At 44.5% G+C, this 26,524-nt stretch overlaps 1 protein-coding gene across 1 annotated transcript in view; it reads right to left on the bottom strand.

Moving 5' to 3' along the window:
* The window catches only part of SPTSSA (serine palmitoyltransferase small subunit A), a 38,681-nt gene extending 16,086 nt beyond the window's left edge, over positions 1 to 22,595 (bottom strand). Inside the window, exon 1 of the mRNA XM_002717941.6 lies at positions 22,453 to 22,595. Coding sequence (XP_002717987.2) covers positions 22,453 to 22,564 — 112 coding nt within the window. The 5' untranslated portion in view covers positions 22,565 to 22,595. The remainder of the gene's footprint in view (positions 1 to 22,452) is intronic.
* Between the last annotated feature and the right edge of the window lie 3,929 nt (positions 22,596 to 26,524).

The following is a 26,524-nucleotide window of genomic DNA, read 5'->3' as shown; positions in this document are numbered from 1 at the left end:
CTTGCTTTATGCTTATAGTTTCCTATGAAATGTTTATTACGGTTATTTCTACTCAGAGGCTTGTCAAGGGCCATGCAGGAAGCTTTCTTTGAGAAAGTAAAACTAAGGCGCGTCTCATTCAAACTCTAAATTCATTCACCTCATTTGGCAAACACGGGTGCAAAATCCCCCTTACTCATTTTTTAAATTTACATTTTAAATATTTATCTGTACTGGGCCAGCATTGTAGCACAGTGGGTTAAGCCTCCACCTGCAATGCCAGCATCCCATATGAGTGCCAGTTCAAGCCCCAGCTGCTCTACTTCTAATTTAGCTCCCTGCTAATGCACTTGGGAAAGCAGCAAAAGATGGCCCAAATGCTTGGGCCCCTGCCATCCACATGGGAGACCCGGATGGAGATCTAGACTCCTAGCTTTGTCCTGGCTTGCCCCAGCCATTGTGGTCATTTCAGAAGTGAACCAGTGGACAGAAGATCCATTTCTCTTTGTCTCTGTCACTCTGGCTTCCAAATAAATAAAATCAATTTTTAAAAAAATAAGTGTACCTGCAGATGGATATTCCCTACTACTTACTGAACATTTCCACCTATGATATTCCACAAGAAACCCACAACAAAGCCAAAACTAAACTCATTAACTTTACCTCTTCTTAACAAAGTATTCTTTGGATGCTTAATTGCCTAGTCATCCAGTCTGGAAGCTTCTTTATTTCCTTCTCCCCAGGCTGTGATTATCTAAGACTTCCCAGTTCTTTCCCAGCTCCTACAATAACTCTTTGTCTCATCTCTTCCACCCTAATCAATGACAAATGATTGGAGCATTTATCATTCCTTATTTAGAGCATGTAAAAGCCACTTCCCTGCTATTTTTGACTACTGTGACCCTTTTTGGACACATTAGGCTTTCCAAAGCCTACAGGATAGCACTTAGAATCCCAAGACCAGCATCCAAAGATCTTTCCAATCCAGCTCCAAGACCTGTTTTAGCTCAGGGGCCACAGAAGTGGATAGGAATTGAGACTGGGACAAGGTTTCTTGTACACGTTATTTCCTGAGGGAGTTTTAGGAGATGGAGCGGGGATGAGTAGAACAGGGCAGGGGAAATAAGCTTCTTGGCTCCACACCGTTGGCACTGCTTTTAAACAAGGGGTCTGGCCTTCTGAATCCCCTTATCAATCAATAATTGGCTGCAGGATGGGGTAAGAGATGCCTTGCCAGGGAGCAATACTGCTCTGGAGGAGGCATTAGCAGCAGCGGTCACAGCGCCGAGTGACAGGTACGTCAGCTAAAGGGCAGATCCAAGTGGGACCCACTCACCTACTGTCTACTTCCCAACACTCCAAACCATCCCCCCAGTAGATGCACATCCTGCCTGCAGGCGTGCTGCCCAAGTCTCAGAAAGCATTCTAGACATTCGTCCCGCTCTGGCTCTGCATAGTTTAATGCAATGTGACGTAGAACAATAAGGACCGTTGGCTTTCCTTTTATGAAAGCCTAATAATGTGCCTGGCACTGCATTAATGAAACACTTAATCAGGTTCAAGGAGCATCCTCAATGTCAGAGTAAGGATGCAAATGGAGCCAGTCCCAGACCGAGACAGCTGAACTCCAACATCTAGGTTCTTAACCACTATATGGTAACATGGCCCTATACATGAAAAGTCCTATTCCCCTAGAAAACCTAGTGATTCTTAGAGTTTTGTTACCTACCTCCTCTTGTCTGAGGCCTTCCTAGCACTCATTCTCTCCCATCTGACTCCAACCTTCCAGCAGAAATAATTACCCCCTCACACTCACAGAGCTCTTCATTCACGGAAGATGATGCTTGTGACCGACCTGACCTTTGTGTGGACTTATTTATCTCACCCACATGATCAACTCCTTGAGCATGGGAACAATGTTTGATTATTTTTATACCTCCAGCATCTGACACAGCATATGTTCAATAGATATTTGCTGAATAGAGAGAACTTCCTCGAAAAAACCTTCAGAGCCAGTGTTCTGTCACCTGTGACGCCATCATCCCTTATGAGTACCAATCTGAGTCCCAGCTGCTCCATTTCCAATCCTTCTCCCTGATAATGCACCTGGGAAAGCAGTGGAAGATGCTTGCCACCCATGTAGGAGAGCTGGATGGAGCTCCTGGCTCCCAGCTTCAGCCTGGCCCAGTCTCAGCCATTGCAACCATATGGGGAGTGAACCAGTGGGTGTAAGATTTCTCTTTCAAATTAATTAATTAATAAACATTTCATTTGATTCCAGCTTTACTGTATTACTTTCTATGTATTCCATAAATCATTGTGACAGACAAACTTGATAAGGACAACAAAAGAGAAAAACAAGTCAGTGTCATTTTCAAAACCACGCAATATTGCACTGAAGAACACTTCTTGGTTTTTCATGGCTTTTACATAAAATTTTATATATATTCCAAGCAAATAAAAATGATATAGTAATAAGCTTCATGTCATTAGCTCAAGTTCAACTCAGGAGAGGAGTGATCACTGTAACTGCAGTTATTTGAGTAACTATGTTCTATAGCCTTTATGACACTATAATTTTTCAATTTATTATGTAGAATATATCAGTGAAAGAGCATGCATATATTAGCTTAACAGAGGCTACTGTCAGAATCTGAAACTTGGGGCTGGTGCTGTGGCATAGCGGGTAAAGCCGCCACCTGCTGTGCCTACATCCCATATGGGTGCTGGTTCAAGTCCCGGCTGCTCTTCTTCCAATCCAGCTCTCTGCTATGGCCTGAGAAAGCAGTAGAAGATGGTCCAAGTCCTTGGGACCTTGCACTCATATGGGAGACCCTGAGGAAGCTCCTGGCTTCAGATCGGTGCAACTCCAGTCATTGCAGCCAATTGGGGAGTGAACCAGTGGATGGAAGACCTCTCTCTCTGCTTCTTCTCTCTCTGTGTAACTCTGACTTTCAAATAAATAAATAAATCTCTTTTAAAAAATCTGAAACTTAAGTTCTATTGTGTGAACAACTAAACTTTCAAGCTTTGGGATTTTGTGTATGGATATAAAATCATGATTTTTTTTCTAAGTGAAACAAGAACTTATCAAAACTTGAAAAGGTTTTTGGTTAAAATACAGAATACTAGAGTTCCAAGACTGTTCATGGCATTGTGTTTGGATGCATACATACAAAGCAAAACTAGTGGGAACTACACAGTAAATTCAGGACCGTAGTTACTTGGTGGAGCAGAATGGGGAGAGGGAGAAGCAGCCGAGAAGAGGAACAAAGGAGGCTTCAGGTCCATTTGCAGTGTTTTTCTTCAGCTGCTTGGTAGCCCAGTACATTCATTACATTTTTCATTTTAGCTCTTTTTTGTACACATAAATTATTTTCTTCATAAATTAGAACTGTATGTATTTAAGAAATGCATTAATTTTGTATTCCTTACAAAACTGCACATAACCCTGGACTAGAAATTGTTTGGTGTGAAGGAGCCTCCTTTACAAAATTTAAGTATATCTGTACCTAATTCATTACCAGGAATAAGTAGAAAGCTTTGGGGCCACCACTTGTGACACCCACATCCTGTATAAGAAAGCCTGCTCCCAATCCAGCTACTCCACTTTTGATCCAGCTCCCTGATGATGTACCTGGGAAGCAGCAGATGAGACTCGAGTACTTGCATCCCTGCCACCCCCATGGGAGACCCAGGTGGAGTTCTTGGCTCCTGGCTTCAGCGTGGCCCAGCTTCCAACTGTTGCCACCATTTAGGGAGTGAACCAATGGACAGAGGATCTTTCTATGTCTCTCCCTCTCTCTGTTACCCTACCTTTCAAATAAAATTTCTTAAAAATTTTTTAAAAAGAACATTCTTAAAAAAAAATAGAAAATCTTCTCTCAGGAATAAAATAAATGTCAATTCCAGCAAATTATGCAGAAAATTACAAAAATAACTTGGACCTAGGTGCAAATCCCAACTTACAAGTATAAACTGCTAAAAAGAAAACAAAATAACAACTGTAACCTAACACTTCACCCTGAGTTAGCTTTTACCCCATGTCTCCACCCAGAAATGCCTCTGTACTCTGACCCCCTGTCCCTTATTTCCAGAATTATGATAAAAAGCAAGTTTTCTATACATTAAAATTAAAACAGTCCAGAAATGTTTCCTAAAATTTTTTTTTTTTTTTTTTTTTTTTTACAGGCAGAGTGGACAGTGAGAGAGAGACAGAGAGAAAGGTCTTCCTTTTGCCGTTGGTTCACCCTCCAATGGCCGCCGCAGCCGGCACACCACGCTGATCCAATGGCAGGAGCCAGGTGCTTCTCCTGGTCTCCCATGGGGTGCAGGGCCCAAGCACTTGGGCCATCCTCCACTGCACTCCCGGGCCACAGCAGAGAGCTGGACTGGAAGAGGGGCAACCGGGACAGAATCCGGTGCCCCGACCGGGACTAGAACTCGGTATGCCGGCACTGCAAGGCGGAGGATTAGCCTACTGAGCCACGGCGCCGGCCATCCTAAACTTCTAAAGCATAGAAAATATTAAAGCTGATTTAACTACACACTAAGCCCACTGAGTGAACAAGCAGACAACTGAGCAGTGGGAAACTTCTACTAGGTTGAACGGCTCCCTTGAAGAAAATACAAAAAGGAGGCACTTTTTTAAAAGAAGCTTTCTGAAAATTCAACTAATACAATTTCATCCATGAAGTTGAAAAAGCTCCAATGCACTGAGTTGAAAACTCCCTGGGGTAGCACTTGGCACCATGTAAAGAGGTGATTTCTTTTTTTTTTTTTTTTTTAGAAAGCTTTTATTATTTAACAAATATAAATTTCATAGGTGCAGCTTTTGGAATATAGTGGTTTTTCCCCCCATATCCACTTTCCCACCTTCACTCCTGTCCCACCTCCTACTCCCTCTCCCATCCCTTTCTTAAGATTCATTTTTAATTACCTTTATATACAAAAGATGAACTCTATACTAAGTAAAGCTTTTAATAGTTTGTACCCACACAGACACACAAAGTATAAAGTACTGTTTGAAGACTAGTTTCACCATTAATTCACATAGTACAACACATTAAGGACAGAGGTCCTACACGGGGAGCAAGTGCACAGTGACTCCTGTCATTGATTTAACAATTAACACTCTTATTTATGATATCACTAATCACCCAAGGCTCTTGTCATGAACTGCCAAGGCTATGGAAGCCTTTTGAGCCCACAAACTCCATCATAATTTAGACAAGGCCATAAGCAAAGTAGAAGTTCTCTCCTCCCTTCAGAGAAAGGTACCTCCTTCTTTGATGGCCCATTCTTTCCACCAGGATCTCACTCACAGAGATCTTTCATGTAGGCCATTTTTTGCCACAGTGTCTTGGCTTTCCATGAAGAGGTGATTTCTAACTGAAATTCCTGGGCATTTAAGAGTTCCAAGGCTGAGGGAAATACGCAATCTTTTTTTTTTTTTTTTTTTTTTTTTTTAAGATTCATTTATTTACTTGAAAGACAGAGTTACAGAGAGGCTGAGGCAGAGAGAGACAGAGAGGTCTTCCATCTGCTGATTCATTCCCCAAATGCCCTCAACAGCCAGAGCTGGGTAGATCTGAAGCCAAGAGCCCAGAGCCTCATCTGGGTCTCCCACATGGGAGCAGGGGCCCAAGCACTTGAGCTATATTCTACTGCTTTTCCCAGGCTAAAGCAGAGAGCTGAATTGGAAGTGGAGCAGCCAAGACTCAAACCAGCGCCCATATGGGATGTTGGCCCTGCAGGCAGCAGCTTTATCTGCTATGCCACAGCGCCGGCCCAAAAATATACAATCTTTATCTCCCTAGAAGCACTCTCACAGAGCTACATTTACATCTTAGAGTTTGCAGCTACCATTTGCTACCTCATCCTTAAGAGGAATTCTCAATCCATCTCATCCTGTATCACATCTCTCCAGGTTTAAAGTGTCTTTGACACACAAGGATTGGGCGCTAGAAACAGCACGGATCAGAACTGGAGACTTAGGTTTGAGTCATCAACTCTACCATCCCTCTGTGTCAGAAACTCTCAGATCACCAGTCTCCTTATCTATAAAATATGGGCACAAATCACCTATCTTTCAAGATTGACATGAAAATTTGGAATCAAGTCTGTTTTGCAACAGATGGTAATATAATCCTTATTAAAACTATTCTTTGAGGGTTTGTGCATTTAACACTCTGAGTCAGACCGATGTTTGGGAATCGCCCAAGATTACCTGGCAGGCTACTAATTTGTTTTTAATTCGTAATGTAATCCTGGGATGTTACAACTTCTTTGGGCCCGAGTTTCTTCATACCATGAGATTTTTGGGTCCCATTTGTTTGGAGAGGGCATTTAGGCAGCGCCTCTCAGTCATCCTCAAAGCAATCCTCTACGTGGGCACTTCAAATAGTTCAAGGGGAAAATGGAATTAAAGGATAAGCTCATTTTGGGGCAAAAAATTTTGAAATCATACATATAAGGGATCTCCAAAAAGGTCATGGAAAATATGTATTACCAAAAAAACTACACAGATTCAAAAATTTTTGTACCAAAAAATATGTTTTATTTCCATTTCCCATGAATTTTATGAAGTACCCTGCTGGTATTAGAGACACACATAAACATAGAAAGAAAAATGTTTTAAAAAATCAATCAGTATTATGCAATTCACATCTATTGGGAAGTAAAATGCAAAGTAATAATCTATTTTCTTACTCAATGCTTAATGTTGATTAAGTATGGGCAGCTGGATACAAATTAATCAGACCTATATTCTAGAGGGCGCTCCATGTTGACTGTAATCAAAAAAACCTCAAAACTAAAAAAACTGTTCTGGGTGGGGTATTGTGGCACAGCAGGTTAAGCCACATCTCTCCAATGCCAGCATCCCATATCAGTGTGGCAATTCAAGGACCAGTTGCTCCACTGGAGATCTAGCTCCCTGCTAATGCACCCAGCAAAGCAGCAGTTGACGGTCCAAATACTTGGGTCACTGCTACCCATATGGGAGAACCAGATGGAGTTCCTGGCCCAGCCCAGCTGCTGGGGGTATCTGGGGAGTGAACCAGTAGATGTGAGGCATCTATCTATCTGCCCTTTTCTCTCTCTCTCAGTCTCTCCACTCTTCAAGTAAATAAGGTTTAAAAAAAAAAAATGGACTGTTCTGCGTGTGACCTGTCTCCACCATGGAATTTTAAGTACTTGTGAGCAAGCGTCTTTGTATCCAGCTGCAGCACACTGTTTGATAAAGCAGGTATTTCATAAATCATCCCAGAACTGAGCAGATAATGTGCCAGGATGTGTGCAGGCACTGAAGATAAACATTTGTTCAAAGGCTGAATGAACAATGAGAAGTTGTTTATAGCCAGGACATAGCATAAATATTTTATGGGCTCAATGGCTGTAAAAGCAAACAGATGGTGAAACCATACACTCAGGGATCTTTGTTTTGTTTGCTGTTTCCCAACAAATCATGAGCTGATAAGTTTCAAGCTAGATAAAAAGAAAGTGTTTTGTCTTTTCCCCCATAGACACCATTCCCAATCTCTGTCCCTATCCCAGCCACTTAAAAAAAAAAAAAAATCCCTGTAACAGAGGAAATGCTTTGAAGACTGCCTCAGAAACAAGACCATAGCAGCAAACATTTCCTGCCCAGCAGCTCCTCTGCACTTCACCAGCCACCTGAGTAACCAATTCACAAGTCTTCGGGAAACTCCAAAGTACAGTTGACCCTTGAACAACACAAGGGTTAGGGGCACTAACTCCTGTACAGCCAAAAAATCCCCATGTAACTTTTGATTCCCCAAAATGTAGCAAATCAGTCTGCTGTTGACCAGAAGCCATAGTCATCAAACACACAATCGAACAACACATTTTTGAGGATTACTTTATACAGTGAAAATACAGCAGAGCCTCAAAAGATCTTTTATTACAGTGACATACAATTTACAGGAGACACCTGCTTGGTGGAGATGATTGACATCATGGAGACTCACAACCCTTGAGCTCACTGCAACCCCAAAAGGAGGTGGCAACAGAATTACTGTGGTAGCAGAATGTGTGCTCAAGTTAATTTTAGACAGTTATGATTTTCCATTTCCGTCTACTCAAGTGGTCTCCGTGTACAATCTGTGTTTGTGTTCATTTTGGCTATTACAAATTTTATATAATAGTTGTGTATATCATGTACTAGTAAATGATAGACTATCATGATATACATTTTTCTTACTTTTTTTGTGTGTGATTCTAGGCTACATGGTTCATTGTGAGGTTTTGTTTGTTTGTTTTTCAAATTGTCACAAATCTCCAAAGACTCATTCCTATAAAGCAGACCTGCACAGTTCAAACCCACGTTGGTCAAGGGTCAACTGGAGCCTCGGGGCCAGCGCTGTGGTGCAGCGGGTTAATGCCCTGGCTTGAAGCGCCGGCCTCCCATATGGGCTCCAGTTCTAGTCCCGGCTGTTCCACTTCCCATCCAGTTCTCTGCTAAGGCCTGGGATAGCAGTAGAAGATGGCCCAAGTGCTTGGGCCCCTGAACCCATGTGGGAGACCTGGAGGAAGCTCCTGGCTCCTGGCTTCAGATCGGCGCAGCTCCGGCCGTTGCGGCCATCTGGGGAGTGAACCATCGGATGGAAGACCTCTCTCTCTCTCTCTCTGCCTCTCCTCTCTCTGTGTAACTCTGACTTTCAAATAAATAAATAAAAAGATATTAAAAAAAAAAAACCTGGAGCCTCTAAGAAGAAGCCAGGAACCTCTGTTCCAGGGGATATAACTTAAACTTCCTCACTGTTCAATGCTTCACGTCTCCATACCAGTCACTTGCAAAGCTAAAATGACATTCAAAGCAATCCAATCTCATATTTTTCAGCTTCCTTTCATAAAATCAATTCTATAATGCTACTCATGGGGCCAGAGTTCTGGCATAGAATGTAAAGCTTCCACCAGCAATGCTGGCATCCTATATGGGCGCGAGTTCAAGACCCAGCTGCTCCATTTCCAATCCAGCTCCCCAGTGCACCTGGCAAAGCAGCGGAAGACAGCCCAAGTGTTTGGGCCCCTGCACCCATGTGGGAGACCTGGAAGAGGCTCCTGGCTCCTGGCATCAGTCCTGCCTAGCCCTCGCTATTGCAGCCATTTGGGGAGTGAACCAGTGGATAGAAGATATCTCTCTCTCTCTCGCTCTCGCTCTCTCGCTCTGGGTGTGTGTGTGTCTTTCAAATAAATTTTTAAGTCTTTTTTTAAAAATCAACAAATAAAATTCTATTCATCCTTAAAAATACTCAAAAAGTTTTAATAAGTCTAGTTTATTTAAAGGAACATTACCAAAAAAGAAAACAGCATTTGACAAAATCTTTCAGAGGCTATTCACTGAAAAGCAATCAAAGCTCAAAGTGAAAGCAGTTGCTGGCTCATGATTGAAGCTCTGAACAGGAATTTTTTTTTTAAGATTTTATTTATTTATTTGAGAGGTAGAGTTACAGAGGAGAGAGAGAAAGGTCCTCTATCCCCTGGTTCACTTCCCAGATGGCAATAACGGCCAAAGCTGAGCCAATATGAAGCCAGAAGCTTCTTCTGGGTCCCCCAAGGGCACACAGGGGCCCAAGCACTTGGGCCATCCTCCACTGCTTTCTCAGGCCATAGCAGAGAGATAGATCAGAAGAGGAGCAGCAGGGACTTGAACCACCAAACATATGAGATTCCGGCACCACAGGTAGAGGCTTAGTCTACAACACCATAGGGCTGACCCAAGAAATTTTTATTACCATAGTTGTATTTTCCCCTTGATTTAAAAACTGGAGACTATCACCATTAGAAATGTCAAGAAAGTTTATTTTCTTCATATATCAGCTATCTCTTGATACTTTTCGAGTTGCCTTAAATTAAAGCAAGTGGATACTGATAATGTCACAGTTAAATAATCTGATACTGTTGAGTCATTTCACAGGGTATCACATGAGCATCAGAAGTTACTGTTTAGCAAGCAAAATCCAATGTCTGAGCTCTCTGCAGTGTGCCAATTACACATACTTAGGTAAGGAAATTTGTTTTTAGAAAACTATAACTTTCAGGCCGGCGCCGCAGCTCACTAGGCTAATCCTCCGCCTAGTGGCGCCGGCACATCGGGTTCTAGTCCTGGTCGGGGCGCTAGATTCTGTCCCGGTTGCCCCTCTTCCAGGCCAGCTCTCTGCTGTGGCCAGGGAGTGCAGTGGAGGATGGCCCAGGTGCTTGGGCCCTGCACCACATGGGAGACCAGGAGAAGTACCTGGCTCCTGCCATCGGATCAGCGCGGTGCGCCGGCCCCAGAGCGCCGGCTGCGGCGGCCATTGGAGGGTGAACCAACGGCAAAGGAAGACCTTTCTCTCTGTCTCTCTCTCTCACTGTCCACTCTGCCTGTCAAAAAAAAATAAAATAAACAAAATAAAAATATATATATAAAAAAAAGAAAACTATAACTTTCAGGGGCTGGTGCTGTGGTATAGCAGGTAAGACCATCACTTTTGGTGGCAGCATCCCATATGGGCACTGGTTCAAGTCCCGGCTGCTCCACTTCTGATCCAGCTCTCTGCTATGGTCTGGGAAAGCAGAAGATGGCCCAAGTGCTTGGGCCCCTGCACCCACATGGGTAACCTGGAAGAAGCTTCTGGCTCCTGGCTTTGGATCAGCCCAGCTCCAACCATTTTGGCCATTTGGAGTGAAACAGGAGATGGAATTCCTCTCTCTCTCTCTCTCTCTCTCTCTCTCTGTAATTCTGCCTTTCAAGTAAATAAATAAACCTTAAAAAAAAAAAAAAAACTAACTTCATGGCAAACTCTAAAATCTTGGGGTGGGCTTTGTGGTGCAAGGATTTAAGCCACCACTTGAGACATCCACATCCCATATCAGAGTGCTGTCTGGAGTCCCAGCTACTCCACTTGTGACCCAGGTTCTTGCAAATGCACTTACAAATGGGGCACATGAAGGCCCAGGTACCTAGGTCTTTGCCACCCACAGGGAGATCTGGATGGAGTTCTGGGCTCTGGTCCCAGCCTGTCTCAACCCTGGCTGTTGTGGCCCAGCAGACAGATGATCTGTTTCTGTCTCTGTCTCTGTCTCTCTCTCTCTCACTTTGCCTGTCAAATAAATACATTTTTAAAAAAATAAACAGTTTGGGCATTTGGCCTGGTGGTTAATACTCTGGTTTAGATGCCCACATCCCATATCAGAGTCCCTGGGTTTAATGCCCAGTTGTGTTCCTTATTCTAGGTTCTTGCTAATGCAGAACCTGGTAGTAATGGCTCAACTACACATGGGAGACCAGGATTAAATTCCTGGCTCCCAGTTTTGGCCCAGCTAGTGCCACTGTGGGAATTTGGGGTTGAACCAGCAGACAGGAGTGTTTTCGTGCTCTCTCTCTCTTGCTCACTCTCTCATACTCTTTCCTCAAATAAATTAAAAAATGTTAAAGAATACAATAAAAATAAAGCACATTGCTGAAATCAGAAATAATTGTGAAGTTTTTCAGTCGGAACTGAAATCCTGGAAATGGTTTGCAGCTAGGATTCAAGACCCCATAGTTATGAATGGATGTGCAGCGCTGTTCATCAGTGTCTATTACCTTCACGAAAAGTTGAAGTCCTGGTGTCAAGGGGGGACAATGTGCTCCCAAATATAATCTGTTCTGCTCCCACACATTTCTGGAACATCAGTTAGTTCACATATGACAAAACAGGGTACGAGCTATTTGTTTCATATAGGATTTTACATCAATGAGGGGAGACAGATTTGTGAAAAAATAATTTAATCTTCAGCAGGAGACATCTCTCAGCTCAGCCACTGCATAGGCAGAAGTTCTTTTGGTTCTATTTTAAAATGAGAAATGAGCATGTGCACCCCAGCTCCTTTTCCAGAGAGGCACACCTCCAGTCTGGCAGAGCTCTCAGCTTCTGGCTATCTGCATTACATCAACTCCTACCGCCAGCACAGCCATTCACTTTGTCCATGCATTGCTAATGTCCCCTGGAGCAGCTTCCAGCCATGCAGAGCTGCCTACCTAGGTTGTACCAATCATGCCTCAAGATGCCAATTACTGTTTTTATTAGTGCTTGCATATTAAGTTGCATCAGTTTTAAGCAGTCTGCCTCCATACTATTTCCCCATAAGCCCTATTATTCTGGAAATTTTCAACACAGTTGGTCAAAATTCTTGTACTAGTAAAACTTCTGGGGCCAGCACCATGGCATAGAAAGTTAAGCCTCCTCCTTTAGTGTCAGCATCCCCTATGGGTGCCAGTTTGAGTCCCGGTTGCTCCACTTCCAATCTAGCTCCCTGCTAGTACACCAGAAAAAGCAGTGGAAAATGGCCCAAGTGCTTGGGCCCCTGCACCCACATGAGAGACTCACATGAAGCTCCTGGCTTCAGCCTGGCCCAGCACCAGCCATTGCAGCCATTCAAGGAGTGAACCAGTGGATGGAAGATCTCTTTCTCCTTGTATCTCTGCCTTTCAAATAAATAAATATATTTCTAAAAAAGAGTAAAACTTCTACTTCTCATATTGATCATAAACATTCACTTTCTACTATCCCATAACTACTATTTTTGAAGCATTCCAATTTATGAAAAGTATATACACTCTATCAAGTAGATCTTCTGGAACACATAGTTTTAATTATTAAATTTGAGCATATGGGGCTTGTTCTTATGAGAAATCAAAAGAATGTAGCTTAGCTTAGCTAAGTGAGTGAGTGAGTTACAATACTCAAAGCCTGGAAGAATCAAAATGTTTAAGCAAATGAAGCAACAAAGACACACCCAGGGTCATCCGTACTGACTCATCACCGTATCACACACTGGAACACTGCAGAATACTGATGTGTGGTGTGACCTCTTCTGCCACGAACCACCCATGCCTTTCCCTGCCTGTCCTGGTACAGACCCAGTGCCTGGGAAGCATGGTTTTCAGTATCTTCTTCCTTTCCTGGAAGCTACTGAATTTTATTTATTTATTTATTTATTTATATATTCCAAGGAGGACAGATAAGGAGTATTCTAACACTCTCATGTAGCCAACCATAAAGGCAGTGTAAACCAAGTGAGAGCAGCTCTCTGCAAACTAGGACGCAGGAGTCCTGAAGGTAAAGAGGGCTTTGTGGGAGATCCGGATGGTCTAAGGATACGCCATTCACAGATCCTCTGCCTCCACTGTGCACTCTCTAAAGCTGAGCCAGATGAAGAATGTGGTCTGCTAGTTCTCCTTCCCATCCCCCACAGACCATCTCGTCTCCCACGTGACTTCCTGAATCTTACAAGTTTGCATTTCTCTAGGGTATAAAATAACTTCTGGGATACCACACAAAGGGATAATAACTAACTCGGGTTATACTTTAATTCATTCAGGTAACAAACTTCTGGCACAGTACCAAGCCTCATCCATCTATCCATCTAATGAATTAAGACAGGAATAAAGGTATTTACATTACATTTTTTAATAGAAAAATGGCACTGAGCCTTTTCTGATAGCAATCCAGGCTGATTTTACCTGTTTGGCTTCACAATGAAGATTGGCTTTGCCAGTCAGGTTATAAGATGAACATGATTGTATGAGAAAAAAAATCATAATTTTAAGTTTCAACAAACATATACCATACTAAAGTATATTCTAAAAAGCATGAAGTTCAATCCTTTGTAACCATCTAAATTTACTTTGAGAGACTCACATATCAATCAATCTAAATGAGCATAAGGTTGCATAGACCATGCTGCTCTTTCTCTCAGGGAGTACACAAAGTCTGAAGGCCACTGGGCTGGAGGATTGCAATCTATGAATTTGTCAGTTACAATTATCCCTGCCTCAATTTCTCCCACTTCCCTCCGTGGTAATGGAAACCTGCATTCATTTCTACAACGGGAAGGTCAAAGGGAATAGCAGAAAATGCAGATGAAAGATTAAAGATTGCTGAGTTCTTTTCCTACATAAGTTTGAAGGTAGTGCAAAATGTTCAGGCTATTTCAAGGTTATTCTGAAATTACATTTTGTTTCAAAGTATCTTGGTAGAAATCTTTCTAAAAGGCATTAGGCTTACTTACTGAGAATACTTTGAGAAACAACTTTGTCTGACATTGAGAATTCTGCCTAATTATCAAATCACAGATTTTTATTGGAAGTCTATTTAAAGTCTCAGATTATACACACACACACACACACACATTCTTCAAAAAGGAAGCTCATTAAGGAAAAGGTCTAGTAACAGGCTCCAGTGAACAGAGGCTTAAATAATTTCCTTTACAGACTAGTTCAGGGGAGCCTCCGCCAGACAGGGACAGAGATGAGCTGAAGGTGCCCACTAGCCAAATACAGGGTTTTTCTTCAGCAACTGTGTTTTATTTGCTGGATCTCTTTATAAAATATATGACATACTGGCAGAGACACTAATCATACACAATCATGCCAATCAATAGTAGTACCTGCTAAGGTGGCACAACAAATACATTCCTCAAACATCTCTTGCTTCCAAAAACTTTAATTCCACCAAACCATATACATCAAAATATCAATTAAGGATATATTTACCACATATTCAGAGTGTCTCAGGAAAGACACACAGAAACTGCTGACCCAGGTGTCAGCATGGTGGCCCAGGCAGGGGGCAAGAAGACCATCACCATGACCCTTTGTGATCCACATGCAGTGAGGCCAAGGATGCAGAACGCTTAGACATGAAGGGCCAATGTATTTGGCTGGGAGTAGATGGCCTCAAGCTACATTTTCAACTTTACTTTCCTCCTAGTGTGCCTTCAAGAGTGGTTCCTGCCAGATTTGCACACTTGCCATCTCAATACCCTTACATGCTGGTCTGCACCTTCTCTATCTGGGAGGGAAATTTAAAACCATTCAAATCCACTTCCAGAGTCCTCTCCACACTCCCAGTCCACCACACTCAGAATTCCCAGGGCACTCTATGTTCCCTCAGCCGAAACTACTTGGGAGGAACTCAGCTGAGAACCTGTGCACATTCTAACTCTCCTTCAAATTGGTCTCTTGTTTCTTTGAGGACAGAATTAACTCCACCATCTTGGGAACTTAAGACACTACATAAAACATGAGAAAATACTGTTCAAAGGTTTTATCTGTCTTCCTTATATTTATTTTTTTATAATTTTTTTATTTTTTGACAGGCAGAGTGGACAGTGAGAGAGAGACAGAGAGAAAGGTCTTCCTTTTGCCATTGGTTCACCCTCCAATGGCCGCTGCGGTCGGCACACCGCGCTGATCCGATGGCAGGAGCCAGGTGCTTCTCCTGGTCTCCCATGCGGGTGCAGGGCCCAAGCACCTGGGCCATCCTCCACTGCACTCCCTGGCCACAGCAGAGAGCTGGCCTGGAAGAGGGGCAACTGGGACAGAATCCAGCGCCCCGACCGGGACTAGAACCCAGTGTGCCGGCGCCGCAAGGCGGAGGATTAGCCTAGTGAGCCACGGTGTCAGCAGATTATTTATTTGAAGAAAGAGAGAGAGGTCTTCTATCCATTGGTTCACTCCCCAAATGGCTGCAATGGCCAAAGCTGAGTCAATCCGAAGCCAGGAGTTAGGAGCTTCCTCTGGGTCTCCCACAAGGGTTCAGGGGCCCAAGTACTTGGGCCATCTTCTACTGCTTTCCCAGGCCACAGCAGAGAGCTGGATTGGAAATGGAACAGCCAGGACTAGAACTGGTGCCCATATGGGATGCCAGCACCACAGGCAGCGGCTTTATCCGCTATGCCACAGCACCAGCTCAGAGGTTGTATCTTTTTCCATTCAAAATGAAATTATCAGGGCTGGTGCTGTAGCATAAGTTAAGCCTCTGCCTGCAGTGCCAGAATCCCATACGGGCTCCAGTTCAGGTTCTGGCTGCTCCTGTTCTGATCCAGCTCTCTGCAATTGGCTGGGAAAACAGCAGAGGATGGCCCAAGTGCTTGGGCCCCTGAACCCACATGGGAGTTCCAGAAGAAGCTCCTGGTTCCTGGCTTCAGATGCTCCAACTCCAGCTATTGTGACATTTAGGGAGTGAACCAGTGGATGGAAGACTCTCTTCCACCTATCAAATAAATAAATCTTCATTTAAAATAAGAAGTTCAGGGGCCAGCACTGTGGCATAGCAGGTAAAGCTGCCACCAGCAGTGCTGGAATCCCATATGGGCACTGGTTCAAGTCCTGGCTGCTCCACTTCCAATCCAGTTCTCTTCTATGGCCTAGGAAAGTAGTAGAAGATGGCCCAAGCCCTTGGGCCTCTGCATTCATGTGGGAGATGTGGAAGAAGCTCCTGGCTTTGGATCAGCCCAGCTCCAGCCATTGTGGCCATTTGGGGAGTGAATAGTGGATGGAAGACTGACTCTCTCTCTCTCTCTCTGCCTCTGCCTCTGCTTCTCTGTAACTCTGCCTTTTAAATAGATAAATAAATCTTAAAAAAAAAAAAAAAGTTTAAAAAAAAAGAAAATATCTTTGAATCCCATGAAGAAAAAAACAGTTCTGTTGTTGCCCAGTATCTGTGGAGGATTGATTCCAGGACTGCTCCCAGATACCAAAATCTGTGGATGTTCAAGTCTCTTATATAAAATGGTGTAGTATTGGTCTGTAACCATACATCCTGCCATATACTAAAAATCAGCTCCAGATGATTTATAATCCCCAGTATGATGAAAATCATTGCTATAGCATACTGCTTAGGGAATACTGTCAGGGAACAAAGTTCCTGCATGTTCAGTATTGATACAATTTTAGTATTTTGATCCTCAGTTGAATCCACAAATGCAGAACCCGCAGACACAAAGAGCCAACTGTATATTGTTATGGCTGACTGTCTTACTTTATTAAACATTAAAATGTCCTTGAGAATTGCACACGGAGTTTAACCCTTGAATCTATCCAAAAGGTACAAACACCTCCCTTCATCTCAAACCACACTCCACACTCCAACAGCCCAGGAGGCCCCGACCGCCATTTGCACTGTTCACAACCTCTCTTCGTTTGGCTCCAGCCGCACTGGCCGCTCTGCTGTTCCTGAAACATGCCAGACTTGCTCAGCCTACGGGCATTTGCACACTGCGCCTTCTGTCTGGAATGCTCATTCCTCTGGAATTCTCTCCCAGATTAAATCTTTCGAAATGTACCCTCCTGACCACTCCAGCTAAAACTGGAAAAACACTTCCCACCCACTTCAGTTTCATTTTTATCCATAACAGTTGTAACAATCCAACAGTTTGTATGTTCTACTTATCTAGTGGCATGAGAAGTTATAGCCCCTGTATCTAGGCTAGTATCTGGTATGTGGAAGGGACATAATACTTATGGAATATAGAATTCAGCAAACATGCACATTTTACAAACAATAGGGCAACATAAATTTTGTTATCATCTCCAAGACAAATTAAAGCAGTTCATCCAATCTATGCATTTTCTACTACCTTAAATTTGAATTTTTTTGAGAACTGAATTCTGTTCATCAGAAAAAGCAAAGCTCCAAAGCTACCATGTCTCTTTTCCCACCCCCAAATCCTTCTGCAATTACTTTAAAATGACAATATGTAGACAAATATTCTCAAGCATTCTGTGTGTACTCAGCACTGTGGCTTAGAAGGAAGAAACACATCTTTTGATGAAACATGAACTGTCTTTTAAGGGGAATTTAATTCTTAATATAAACCAAAAAACTGCCCACATTTTGCTTAAAATAAGTTGAAATATAAAATGCCATGGAAACATAAGCAGCAGCAGAGAGATGGCAAATTTAACACAGTGATTACATGTTCACCAGACTTTATTTTTCAATTAACAAAGTTAAAATAACATTCTTAGGATTCAAATTATTTTAAGTAACTATTTTTAACTTGTCCACCTCTCCCCAACAGGCATGGTTACAATGTTATTCAGTGAGGCACTATGGGGAGTGTCTCACTGGTTACAAAACTTGTCTTGGTTACAAAACTAAGTTTTTGCCTTTCCTATCCTTGGCTGCCAGGAGAGGAAGGGGGACTTTGAAACATACTAAAACGTTTGAAAATGAAAAACTTTCCTTCCTGAGAGAGGGCCAGAGATCCTATGGTAGGCCTCCTTCTGTTTACATTGTAATACTAGTTAACACATAAAAGATTTTTCTATTGTTACCTTCTGTCTTAACAAATGTGCTATTCCCCTTCTTTGCTTTGTAATACAGAAATCACGTCTGCACATGGAGTTGAAATACTGGTTGACAAACCAAAAACAAATACATCATTTCACATGAGATATCAGAAAATAAGAGAAAAATTAGGATACAATCCCTAGCATGGAAGAATTTTAAAAACCTACTTGTAAATCTTACTATTTCAAGAACTATTTACAACTTGTCTGCCTTGACACAACAGGTGCATTTCCTTAGAAATATTTTAAATGCTATTTTTAAGTAACAATTTCTTTATCAAGTTCAAAATACTTACATTCATCAACTTAGAACTGTTTTTAACTAATGTCTACCTATTTGAATTGGGAAGAAACAAGGAAGCAAATAATCTCTAAACATACATGTACATGTTCAAGGATGTCCTGAGAAAATGTGCAGAAATAGTTACAGCAGGCTATCAGTCTTCCCGAAAACAGAAACTTCAAATGATTAAAGGAGTGATAGAAGTGAAATGACATCTATAGCACTTGCCTTCTGCTTTAAAAAATTTAATGTTACTATAAAGCCTTCCTCTGTTCTCAGACCAATTTTGAGATGACAAGACGCAAATTTCTCTTACACCAAATTTTAGGTTTCCAGCAGTGCTGATTACATTCAATGTAATTTTGAAGCTAGAGAAAGTATGTATCTTTCTAAAGCCACATAACTGGCCACAAAAACAGTACTGGGCAAAGTTTATTAATTATTAATGAACTTATAAAATCTAAATTACTTCACTGTTAGGCATCTGATAAGTCAAGGGAAAAAAAATGGAGCTTTGGGGCTGGCGCTGTGGCGTAGCAGGTAAAGTCACCACCTGCAGTGCCAGCATCTAGTCCTGCCTGCTCCACTTCCAATCCAGCTCTCTGCTTGGGCCCCTGCACCTGCGTGGGAGACCCAGAAGAAGCTCCTGGCTCCTGGCTTCAGCTCAGCTCAGGCCATTGCAGCCATCTGAGAAGTGAACCAGTGGATAGAAGACTTCTCTCTCTCTCTCCCTCTCTCCCTCCCTCCCTCCCTCCGCCTCTGCCTCTCTGTAACTCTTTCAAACGGATAAATAATTTAAAAAAAAAAAAAAAAAAAGCAACTTTCTCATCCAGTTCTTCCTCCAAGTTAGAAGAAGGACTCAATCTCAAACTGATGTTCCAAACTACAGGATAGATAAATGACACACTTTAAAAATTGGGGCTGGCACTATGGCAAAGGGGGTAAAGCTGCTGCCTGTGATGCCAGCATCCTATATGGGCATTGGTTCCAGTCCCAGCTGCTCTATTCCCATCCAGCTCCCTGCTAATTGCCTAGGAAAGCAGCAGAAGACAGCACAAGTGCTTGAGCCCCTGCACCCACATGGGAGACTCGGAAAAAAGCTCCTGGCTCCTGGCTTCAGCACTGGCCATTGCAGCCATTTGGGGAGTAAACCAGCAGAGGAAAGATATTCTCTCTCATTCTCTCTCTTTCTCTCTCTCTGCCTTTCAAATAAATAAAATAAATCTTTAAAAAATTATTTAATTTAAAAATAAAAATTAAAAAAATAACTAGGTGCTGGTATTGTGATGTAGCAGGTTTAGCCACTATGATGCCAGCTTCCCTTAAGGGAGCTGATTCAGGTCCCAGCTGCTCCACTTCCAATTGAGCTCCCTGCTAATGCACCTGGGAAAGCAGCAGAGGATGGTGCAAGTGCTTGTGGAATTCCAGGCTCCTGGCTTTGGCCTGGCCCCATCCAGGCCATTGCAGCCATCTGGGGAGTGAACCAGAGATGGAAGATCTCTCTGTGTGTCTCTTTATATATAACTCTGCCTTTCAAATAAATAAATAAAATCTTCTAAAAATGAATAAATAACTAGAAGTCAAAGTGAAATACTATAAACAGTTGATAATAATCTAAGAGTAGAAATACTCATTTCCAGTTTTTTTAGATTTCATAGCTTTTGCTCACAGTGCACCAGCTGATAACTGCCTCTTGTGTGAAAGGACTTTTCTGAAAGCCACATTAACAGAAGATTGTCCAAGTGCTTGGGGCCCTGCCACCCAAGTCAGAGACTGGGAAGAAGCTCCTGGCTTAGACTGGTCCAGCCTGGCTATTGCAGCCTTTTGGGGAGTGAAATGACAGATGGAGGATCTCTCTGCTTCTCCTTCTAACTCTGTCTTCAAAGAAGCAAATAAATCTATTTTTAAAAATCATATTCTGGGGCCAGTGCTGTGGCTCAGTGGGTTAACACCCTGGCCTGAAGCGCCAGCATCTCATATGGGTGCCGGTTCGAGACCCAGCTGCTCCACTTCCTGTCCAGCTCTCTGCTATGGCCTGGGAAAGCAGTAGAAGATGGTCCAAGTCCTTGGGCCCCTGCACCCACGTGGGAGACCTGGAAGAAGCTCCTGGTTCCTGATCAGCACAGCTGGGGCTGTTGCGGCCATCCGGGGAGTGAACCATCGGATGGAAGACCTCCCTCCCTCCCTCTCTTTCTCTCTCTGCCTCTCCTCTCTCTGTGTAACTCTTTCAAATAAATAAATAAATATTTTTTAAAAATCATAATATTCTATAGCACCAGATACCAGTGGTTGCATTTCTCACTAACCTAAAAAAATTTAATCACTTGGTCACATAAGACAGTGAGACATTAAAAAAGGCAAAAATCAATAGAGGTACTACATTTCACTTCATAATTTATTTCTCCAACCTCAAAAATGCCTTGGTATTTATAAGACTCTTATTACTGCACCATAATATGGAATAATTCTTACACGACTGACATTGTAGCATTTATCCATATGTCAACAAAAGCTTCTAAGTATAAAATCTACCAGAGACTCCAGAAGTGGGCTCAACATGCAACCTCTGATTCAAAGTGTTTCAATTTATTCCTCCATTGTTTAAATTAACTTCAAGATGATTTTGAATGAGTCAAGATTACATGCTTCCAGTGAGAAATTTCAAACACATACCCATTAAAGTACACATTTGACAAGGCCTGACCTCACAAGTCCTAACCTATAGACACTAGAATGAGACTAAACTCTAGCTTAAAAAAAAAAAAAAACTGCAGGAAATCAGGCAGATTTTATATTCAAAGCATAAAACCAAAACATGTATTCTGGTTCTTAAATTCCAGATTTGGGAAGAAAGACCAAGAGTAATAAATAAATTGCTTTGTAAGCAGCCAAAATTCCTCAAAAGTGCTGGAACAAAAAAGAGCTTTGCGTACAACCTTCTGCTATTTAACCACAAACACACTTGATAGACTAGGAACAAAACTACCTCCACTCACTCATTCGCCGGAATGCAACAGTGCATTAACCAAGTTGTTCTAAAGCAAGCTACTCCAAGGAATCCACAAGGGAAAGCAGACAGCCTGGATGAGGGAAACAGGCTGTGTGAAGTATCTGTTTCATGCTGGAACCCGAAGTTTTTTTAAAAAAGTAACATCTTATCAATAGCATTTATTCTACAACAATATCCTCAAAAGATGCCAATCAAAGGATGCCAATAAAAACAACTGGAGACGGGGCAGGGGGGGAATCACAGACTTCAGGGAGTCTCCACAACCTTGAGTTATTAACTGGAATGTTGTGAAAGTTAGAGGAGGTAAGGTACAGCCAAAGTGCCTAGCACAGTTGCCTTGCTTATAGTAATCACTCAAGAGTTCTTCCTAAGAATTTGTTAACTACCCACCCAAATAGTTTCAAACCCTATCCACAGCTCACCACGAATTCCTTTTCAGGCATGGCTTCTACCTACGGTGCAAAGACTTCGTGGGAAAATTAAACACACACACACACACACACACACACTTTTTAAACTACCCATCTTGATGACCCAAACGGTGCAATAACTTAAGACTGCTTTCCAAAACTGGATTTCGGTGTCATGACCACAAATTCACAACGTGGTTAAAAAGCTGGCCAACCGGTTGGAATTCTCCTTGGGACCAAAGCCAGCTAAACCGGGGACAGTTAAAGGTCAAAGGCTTCCAAGCCGGGAGCGATCTGCTCCACTTAACACGGCCCCTGCCTCCCACAGAACCGGAGACTGAACCAAAGGCAGGCGCGGCCCCAGTGGAGGCGAGGACGCACCCGGTTAGACATCGCCCTCGGGGATTTCCTCCAGAAATAAAGACGCCTCTACCTTGGGTCCAGTGACTTCACGAGCAACCCCGGATCTCCAGGGTCCTCGCCTCCCTTCACCGCGCCAGCGCCGTCCTCAGCCCCGAGACCTGCAGTCTCCGTGCCCCGCAGCGCCGCCGCCGCCGCCGCCGCGCCCGGACCCAGGCCCCGGGCCCTGAGGATGCGGCCCGCGCCCCCACGCCGGCCCCCCGCGCCCGCTGCCCGGGCAGGATACTGAACACAGTGCGCTCCCAGGGCTCCAGCATGTAGAGCGCCGTGACCAGCAGGTACTGGTAGTAGAACCAGGACATCTGCTTCCAGGCCCGCGCCAGCGCCATCCCCGCCATGCGCCTCCGCGATGCAGCCGCACGTCAGTCTGTCCGGCCCGCCGCCCGCTCGCCGTCCTCCAGCCCCCGGCCTGCAGGCCCGCCCGCCCGCCACCCCGCGCCCATTGGCCCTCCCGGCCCTGCGCGTCAGCCGCGGCACGCCCAGCCCCGCGCGCGCCCGGGCGCCGCCGCGAGCCCCGCCCGCCGGCGCTCATTGGCCCTGCCGCCGCCACGCGTTGCCGGTCCCCTCCCCGGCGGCCCCCCGGGCCGCGCCCACGCGAGCCCGGAGAACGGTCTCCGCGCGGGCGCCAGGGCCCGGCCGTTGGTGCCCGCTGGGGTCCCGGTTCTGCGGCCTTGCGTCGCGGTAGTGCAGGCCGAAGAAATGTTTGCGGAACACCTGCTGTGCCTCGAGAATTCCTCTGGGCAGGGGGGTTGCAGGATTGGAAGAGAACGCCTTGGGAACACCTGCTGTGCCTCGGGCATTCCTCTGGGCAGGGGAGTTGCAGGATTGGAAGAGAACGCCTTGGGTCCCTCCGGCCGGGGACGCGCGTCAGCTACATGAATGCATGTATAGCCGGGACTAGTGCACGGAGGAGATTAGGGGGCTGCAAGAGGGTGGGGAGGCGAACGCCACAAAGTCAAGTCTAGAACGGCCTCCTTCCTTTCCCTCCCCAAAAACACGTCCAAACACACCAACACACCCCGCGCACCCCTTAACCTAAAGACAAGACGGTTCACCGCAGCTGTCTATCTGCCCACCTCTTAACGGTTACGGGTACCTGTGGACCATCAGAGTCAAGGCCAGGAGAACCACAGTGAGCTGTGTTCTACAGATGACAGCTTGAGATGGGTAAACTGGCTGATGATGCCTCGTGGAGATGCACTCGTGAACGTCAGGATTTCTCTACTGGCAGATGGACCAGCAACACTGGGCTTTCCCATAAGGAACTCCGTGCAGGGTTTGCAGGTGAAATAACACAGTCAAATCGCCTTCTGTTTAAGGGTTAAAAGCTTTCTAGGTTAGGGCCAGCATTGTGGCGCAGAGTCGGGGGAGGGTTAATCATCTGCTTGCCACACCTGCATCCCATATGGGCACCCATGCGAGGCCCAGCTGCTCCACTTCCAATCCAGCTCCTTGCTAATGCACCTGGGAAAGCAGTGGAAGATGGCCCAAGTGGCCCCTGCCACCCATGTGGAGAGCTGGGTGAAGCTCCTGGCTTCCAGGCCCCCAGGGTCATGGCCATTTGGTAAGTGAACCGCTGGATGCAAGATCTCTGTAACTTAAATGAAAAGCTTTCTAGGTCAAATAGCAGCCTACTGCTTCAGCTTTAAATTTTTCATGGTTAAGAACTCTACTCATTTACAGACAATCAAATGTTGTTTATGAGCTGGTTATTAGGGACTTGACAGACTGAGAGCTACCTTCATAAAGAAGCCAATCTGTTCGGGAAGAGAGGCAAACCAACATTACTATGAAGTGCAGTGAAGGGCATTTTTACTGGATGTGCAAAACAGCCCAGAAGAAGAGTCAGATTTGGGGATTATGCAAAACCTCTGGAAGATGGTGCCTGAGCTGAGTGTTGAAGGACAAATGGAAACAGAAGTGAATGGAGGTGAGGGGGCATAGGAGCACAGCATGCCTCTCTGGAGTACTGACGCTTCTATCGGGCTAGACGAATTTCCATGTGGCTGAAGATGGTAGCAAGGGATGCGCCTACATAACAAACAGGGACCACGTCCTGAAAGACCTTGTCTGAAGAGCTAAGGAAGAAGCCATGACTTTTTGGCTTTTTGGACAAGATGTGGGTATGAGCAGGTTGGGAAGACAGTGCAGAGGAAGAATCTGTGAGTGGGACCTGAAGAACCCATGGTCACTTGGGGTCATCTTACCATTCAGAGATTCAAGTGCACTTGCCCTCTCACATCTTACCATGGTGCTTTCTTTCTCTCTGCCCCTGTTCCTCTCTGAGCTGTATCTTTTCAAATCTGTTGGGGCACAGGCAAATTTTGTTCCTTTTTCCTCCAGAATTCCAATTATCCTCAGCATTTGGTGGTACTCAGTAACCTTACCCAAGACTAAAAGCATCAACCCATAGCTACCCTTCCTGCACTGGGTCCCCTCCCGGGCACCATTCCTGCCATGTCTTCCTCCCCACTCTTCAATGCCCCATCACATCCTTCTGGGTGCTAGTGGAAAAAATCATCCCATCTTGCTAGAGCTCACAACTGACCAAAAATGGGAAACAGACTTGGGTCCTAGATGACACAATTCACAAAGAATCTAGGGGGAGGTAGCTGAAAAGATACCGATTTTGTTAGACTAAGGCTGAGTCTGAGGTGCCTGGGTGGGGCATTTAAGTGGAGATGTCCAGTGCACAATTGTGCATGTGGCTTAGGACTCAGAAGAGAGGCCTGAATAGAGCTAGAGGTGTGTGAATTTGTGAGATGCCTGTAGTTACTGACACCACAAGAGCTGTTGAGGTCACTCAGGGACGGCACCCCAAGCAGGAAGAGCAGAGCACACAATAAACCCAGGATCCTGGCATTGGGGGAAGCAGAGCCCAAAGGAAGCCAATAAGGGGAACTCAGAAGAGGTACCTGAGGTTTGATGGCAAAGAGGAGGAACGTAGGGAAGAAGCTGCAGGCGGAAGGGAGGCCCAGCAGGATCAAACGACTCATGGAGGAGGAAGGGCCAGTTTGTTTTGTCCACGTAAGGCTCAACTGACTCACCAGTTCCTTGTGGACAATCTGACAGCAGCCAGATTAAAGAGCATTGGGAGGTAGTGAAGAGAGTTAATTCAGGTTTATCTTTGTAGGAAGTTGAAGGAGATAGGGTAGTAACAAGGCTTTTTTGTTTGGTTCGATTTTCGTATGGGAAAGATGTAAGCAAGTTTTTGGGCTTACAGCCGCAGACATAGGGGGCTGGATCCCAAGCCTTAATAAACAAGAGCTAGGCGTTCTTTCCCTAAGAGCTTTTTAGGATGAGGATGGCAAGATGAGAGTGAGATGGACATGAACATGGAAGGTAAGTTAAGGAACTCCCTATCATACAGCCTCAGTTTTCTTAGTGAGCAAAGTTAGGCCTCTATTGGGAATGAGCAAGATGTTGAGGTGTAGAAAGTATGGGAAAGAAAGGGGGTAGGGGTGGGAAGTCTAGGGACTGTCAGAAAAACTAATTTTCATGAGCAAATCACAAGCACCAATTCATAGACCTAGAGAAGTGTATTAGGAGACAGGGTTTTGCTGGGTGAGTATAAGGGAGAAGCAAGGAAGCAAGAGGATTGATGGGAAGACAACAATTGAAATAAGAACCGTGAGAATTCAGCGAGAGATAATACAAAGAAAAGAGCATGAAGTATTCCAGAGCTGTGTGAGGCTAGAAACTGTAGGAGCAGGTGCAGAGGAGAGCATGCACACTGGGGGATGATTGCCACAGAGGCTTAGGAGTACAGAAATGAGCCATTTCTAGACCAGGACAGATTGTGGCATGAATGAGCAGCCTAAGTGCAGTGGAGGGGAGGGGAGAGGAGAGGAGGGGAGGGGAGGAGAAGGGAGGTAAAGACCATCAGTGCTGAGGCTGGTGTTCTGGTGCAACGAGTTCAGCTGCTGCCTTCAACATTGGCATCCCATATGATGGGGAGGAGTTCCAGGCTCCTGAGTTTGACCTGGCCCAGCCCCAACCATTGCAGCCATCTGGGGAGTGAACCAACAGATGGAAGATCTCTCTATTTCCCTCCCCTGACTCCACACCTGTAACTCTGCCTTTCAAGTAAATTTTATACAGTATCAGTGCTGATGGCATCAGCAGAGCTTACCACATGATTGTTCAAGTTGTCCAGGATGATGGCAGGACACATCAAGGTACCTGGATTATAGCCCTGGCTCGGGCTTCTGACTCCAGTTTCCTGTTAATTCAGACTCTGCAAGTCATTAGATGATGGCTCAAGTACTTACCACCCACATGCATCTTTACCACCCACA

The sequence above is a fragment of the Oryctolagus cuniculus genome, chromosome 12 (assembly GCF_051225735.1).
Source record: "Oryctolagus cuniculus isolate XC-2025 breed Fujian yellow rabbit chromosome 12, ASM5122573v1, whole genome shotgun sequence".
In the NCBI taxonomy this organism is placed as follows: Eukaryota; Metazoa; Chordata; class Mammalia; order Lagomorpha; family Leporidae; genus Oryctolagus; species Oryctolagus cuniculus.
The sequence above is the reverse complement of the archived record's forward strand: the minus strand, read 5'-3'. Positions and strand labels throughout refer to the sequence as shown.